Here is a 4,660-nt window from a genome sequence, read left to right as displayed (position 1 = left end):
TTTTAATATTTTGTATTGTATATTTAATACAAAAGAGAAAAGAATTGATGATTAATGAAGCCAAAATGTATATCATCGTCGTTCTAATGTTAAGCGCACAAAAACACTAATAAAAATTTAAATATTCATATGTTACATAAATAAATTTCTCCCTTACCACGCAATTAAAATGAGGTAACTTTCTATAACTTTTTTCCTTGCAATCAAATATTTGATGACGTCAAAGTGTAATTGATAAAATATCACGTAGGTTTGTTTGACGATTACGATGTATGACGTGTCGCAGGAATTTCAATCATTCTTTCGTCTGATATCTTGTCACTCTTGCAGGACGACTGGCGAGCGCGTGTCAGAGGTCTGGAAAGAGTTGCGTCAGCTCTGCGGACGTCCTCGGCGCTAATCGCGATAGAGTCGCGATTAGGATCGCTCTTGCATGCAGTGCTCGGCGGTGAAAGGAGCTGCCGCGTGGCTGCCGCCGGCTTAGCGGTAGCGAAGGTGAGCTCCTCGCACCTCAAAATCGCCCTTAAATACACCGAGATTTAAGTCGATATTCATAGTCAGATCTTATATTTAAGATCGTCTTAAGTAATGTCTTAGGCCGGTAGTCAGATCTTATGTTCAAGATCGTCTTAAGTACGGTCTTAAGAAGTCACGAACCAATCAGAAGGCTGCATTAGCGTCTTAAGACATTTCTTAAAACGCTAATGCAGCTTTCTGATTGGTTCATGACTTCTTAAGTCTTGAAATAAGATTTGACTATGAATATTGGTTTTTAAGAAACTAGTGCAGTTCTCTGATTGGTTCATGACTGTACTTAAGTACTCTCAAGACTGACTTAAGATCTTAAATATAAGATCCGATTATGAATACCGCCTTTAGGCTAATTCATCGCTGACGGTAGTCGTCAGCGGATAACACTATGAAACTTGTTAATATGTACTCCACGCGATAAAAACGGGATGATATCTATCAGTTTTAAATTTCAATGACTTTACCTCGAATGTTTAAAAAGTTTCTTTCAAAGCCGAGTTTAATTTCAAATTTTTCAACTAAATTTTAATAATTTCTTGGAATAGTGCTAAGGTAACATTTACAATGAATTAATATTTACTGAATAAAAAAGAAGATAGTTAAATGAATTAATGGTTTTTGTATATTAAATAAATGTATGTTTATATTTAGTAAATATTTATTTCAGAATTATTCAAACAAATATTTATTAAAATTTAGTTGAAAAATTTGAAATTGTTACTCAAGCTCTTTAAGATTTACTGAGAGTTTTGATACTACGAGATTTTTGTAAGCTTACAATATCGATATCTGTATTCTCGGCCTTAAAAGCATTTAAACTCGAGTTATCAAGTTTTAAAGCGCAAGCAGCAAGGACACCTACATGACATGTATATCCACGTGCGAGAATTGCGTAGAAGACACTTTTAACGCGATGCGAAAGGAAAATAATACTCTGCAACTTTTTTTATAATACCAAAGGTTCATGACGTGTTGTTGTTCAACTTTTTTAAAGCTCATATTGTTAAACTTTTCTAGAACTATACTTTCGTATGTGTTCTTAGAAACTATTTTATATTTCAGGTTGTGGTCGCCGGTGTCTCGGAGGATGCATTAAGAAAGAAATTGCCGCAGCTGGCTTGGGGCCTGGCTAGACAAGGTGGTCCATCCGCGGCGCAGCTCGCTCGAATCGCGATGTTACGGCTCAAGCCTAGCCTGCTCTTGGAACAATTACTGCAGCCACATTGTCTGAGCGCCAGAAACACTAAGGTACTCTCTAAATTCTTTGGGGTGGAATCACTTTAAAAAGTGAAAATTGAGTCAATATTGAAAAAGAGTTTGGATAGAGTTCCGAAAAGGTGAATCCCCCAATTTTCTTGTCGATTGACATAATATTGTATTTTGATATCCTGATTACGAATATAATAATGAAAATTGGTCATTTTCAAGGTTAAATATTTAAAAAAACGATTTTTTTTCACATTTTTTTCACGTAAAAAGTCGTGCGACCCTAAGTAGGGATGGGGTGGGAGTCGCTTCGCGTGGAAGTCGTGCTCCTAAGCAGGGGGGTGGTGGGATGGGAGTCACTTCACATGACAGTTGCGCTCCTAAGAAGGGGGGGAGGTGAGGTGGGAGTCACTTCGCGTGAAAAATCGTAAAGAAATTGTACGTTCTATCTATCGCTTAGCTAGATTGCGCAGCAAATGATCTTATCGGTAATTTTAATGATCATATTTGTAATCAACAAGACTGGATAAGTTAACTTTTTTTTTAATTAAATTAAGTTAAAGTTAACAGCCTTGAAAATTTAATTAAAATACAAGTTAATCCATAATAAAATTAATTAAAAGTTAAGTTAATAAAAAAAGTAACTAAAAAGTTAAAAGTTAAATTTGATTCAAACGGACAACCAAAAAAAAGAAAGAAAAAGTTCGACTATTTTATATAATTTTTTAATTTTTCATATTTTTCCTTTTTTACAGCTTATTTATTTATTCTGGTTATTTTTGTTCACACGATTATATAATATAAAATTATTAAATTATATACTCATTAGCCTCTCACATTGTATTTAAGGATTGACTTCAAATAAACAAAATCAAATTAAAAGTTATTAATTACTAATAAAATGTAACTAAATGAAGTTAAAAAGTTAAGAGTCTAAAATGTAACTAAGTTAAGTTAAAATTAATTAACTTTTTAACTTTTTAACTTAACTTTTTATCTTTTTAACTTAGCACTATTCAATCCTGGTAATCAGCGCACCAAAATACAGTATTATACCAATACAGTATTATACCAATCGACAATAAAATCGAAGAATTTTTTTCGGAACTCTACCCAAAAGTTGCACTCTAAACAGATTCACTCTAAAAAGTTTTTAAGTAATTTAATTCGTGTCATTTTGACATTAAATTTGTTGCTTTTACGCAGACAAGAGAGAACGCATTGCAGTTGCTGATCTTCTCGCTAGTGACGTTTCCCAGCACCGAGTTCAAGCTGGAAATCGTGGCCAGCCGAGTGGCGGCGATGGTCGCAGATCGGCGACGCAGAGTACGTCAGGCTGCGCTCGACACTTTGGCTGTTTTAGGACAGATCTACGATTCTGAGGTAAAAACTATCTTATTAGATTTGAATGTTAAGTCCATGGCACACAGAAAAATATACGGCAATAAGACGTAAGCAGTAGCTAAACGAATCGGTCAATCGGTATAAAGACGTAAGTAATAACAAATTCATTAATTCAAAATATTGATTCATTTAGGTACTACTTATGTTTTTCTTACTGCTTAAATTTTTTATGTGACATAGCCTTCATGGACTTTCTATAATAAGCCATTACCTAGTCTTAAACCGTAAGAAATTAATCAATCTCATACAGATGATTATTCTTTTCACATTCAACATTCAATCAGAGTGATTAATCAATTTTTTACGGCTTAAGACTTAAAACTTAGTAATGACTTATTGTAGGAAGCCCATTAATCTTAAGCATTGAACAAACACCTCGTTCGTTTGTAGGAAGTCATTCAAGCGGGAAGACGGGCGGGTGAGGGAAATCCCGACGCCGAGGCGATGCTGGCCGCCATCAGAGCACGTCTTGCTAGGAAATCGCTACCCCTAGTATCGGCCGATGGTCTCGTGGTGTACGGCTTGCAAATTTCACCGACTGTTCAGATCGCTACTGGTAATAACAACCAGGAATAAACAAGCAAAGCATAATGCACCCGCACAGATAAAATCTTACGACAAAGTACAAGTTTCATTGACGGCGGTACTCTAAAAAAGAAACTTTATTGTACGATAATTGCGTTGTTACAATAGTAAACTTTGCTGTATCGTTATTTATTCTAGTGAAGTTGAATGAAGTTTTATAAAACAAAGAGATTTTATATGATTAGAAGATATTGTAATATAAAATGTAACGTAATAATATCACAGAGCGTAGTCAATAAGTTAATTTTTCTTTTATAACTGCATAAAAGAAATCACGCAGTTAGATTTCTAATAAACGTTTGAAATCACGACATCACATCGCGTGACATTTAATGTAAAACGTAAAGTTGGATATTACATGATTATCCGTATGTGTATCATAAAATTTATTTTCTTAATTGCACATATTATAATTTTTCTTTTTTCTCTAAACGGGCGTATATTTATATTATATCGTTTTGAATACGACGCAAGTGTAGTTGAAAATTTTTGTATGATTAAAAATCCTTAATTATACATATTTATATTTATTTAACATGCGTCTTTGATTTTTACGAGACGTCAATTTCTCAGGCCCTGATGTTGATTGGATCGTGGCGGGAAGTGGTTCAGTCTCGCCTGGCACTGGTCGTAGTAGAGGTCAGATTATCGCCACGTCCAGATCGGCACAGGGGAGAGCATCCAGGTAATTTCACGTGATTATTCGAGAAAGTTCGGAATTTACCTAAAATTGCCTGAAATGTCGTGTCATTTTAGAAACGATTTTCTAAATAACCGCGAGAGTCCGTGGATAGAGAGACCCAATCTCGTTGCCTTAGGTGTCGGACTACAATCCAAGACTGAGCAATCAACGGCCTGGCAGTTGCAAACTAATGTAAGTTGGAACGCATACTTTCTATTTTCTTTTCTTGCTTCTTATACGAGCGTGTATTCT

The 4,660-nt window shown here is 34.9% G+C and overlaps 2 protein-coding genes across 2 annotated transcripts in view; one reads left to right on the top strand and one right to left on the bottom strand.

Annotated features, from left to right (window-relative positions):
• LOC108685844 (carbohydrate sulfotransferase 8-like) overlaps positions 1-453 on the bottom strand; it is a 6,385-nt gene extending 5,932 nt beyond the window's left edge. Inside the window, exon 1 of the mRNA XM_018190837.1 lies at positions 158-453. The gene's annotated coding sequence lies outside the window, so the exon portion shown is untranslated. The remainder of the gene's footprint in view (positions 1-157) is intronic.
• LOC108685801 overlaps positions 1-4,660 on the top strand; it is a 23,205-nt gene that overhangs the window by 2,480 nt on the left and 16,065 nt on the right. Inside the window, exons 2-7 of the mRNA XM_018190769.1 lie at positions 331-495; positions 1,594-1,779; positions 2,944-3,120; positions 3,532-3,697; positions 4,300-4,411; positions 4,483-4,600. Of these exons, the coding sequence (XP_018046258.1) occupies positions 331-495; positions 1,594-1,779; positions 2,944-3,120; positions 3,532-3,697; positions 4,300-4,411; positions 4,483-4,600 (924 nt within the window). The remainder of the gene's footprint in view (positions 1-330; positions 496-1,593; positions 1,780-2,943; positions 3,121-3,531; positions 3,698-4,299; positions 4,412-4,482; positions 4,601-4,660) is intronic.

The sequence above is a fragment of the Atta colombica genome, unplaced genomic scaffold (genome assembly GCF_001594045.1).
Source record: "Atta colombica isolate Treedump-2 unplaced genomic scaffold, Acol1.0 scaffold160, whole genome shotgun sequence".
Lineage (NCBI taxonomy): Eukaryota > Metazoa > Arthropoda > Insecta > Hymenoptera > Formicidae > Atta > Atta colombica.
Note: the sequence above shows the minus strand (reverse complement) of the source record. Positions and strands in the feature narration are given on the sequence as shown.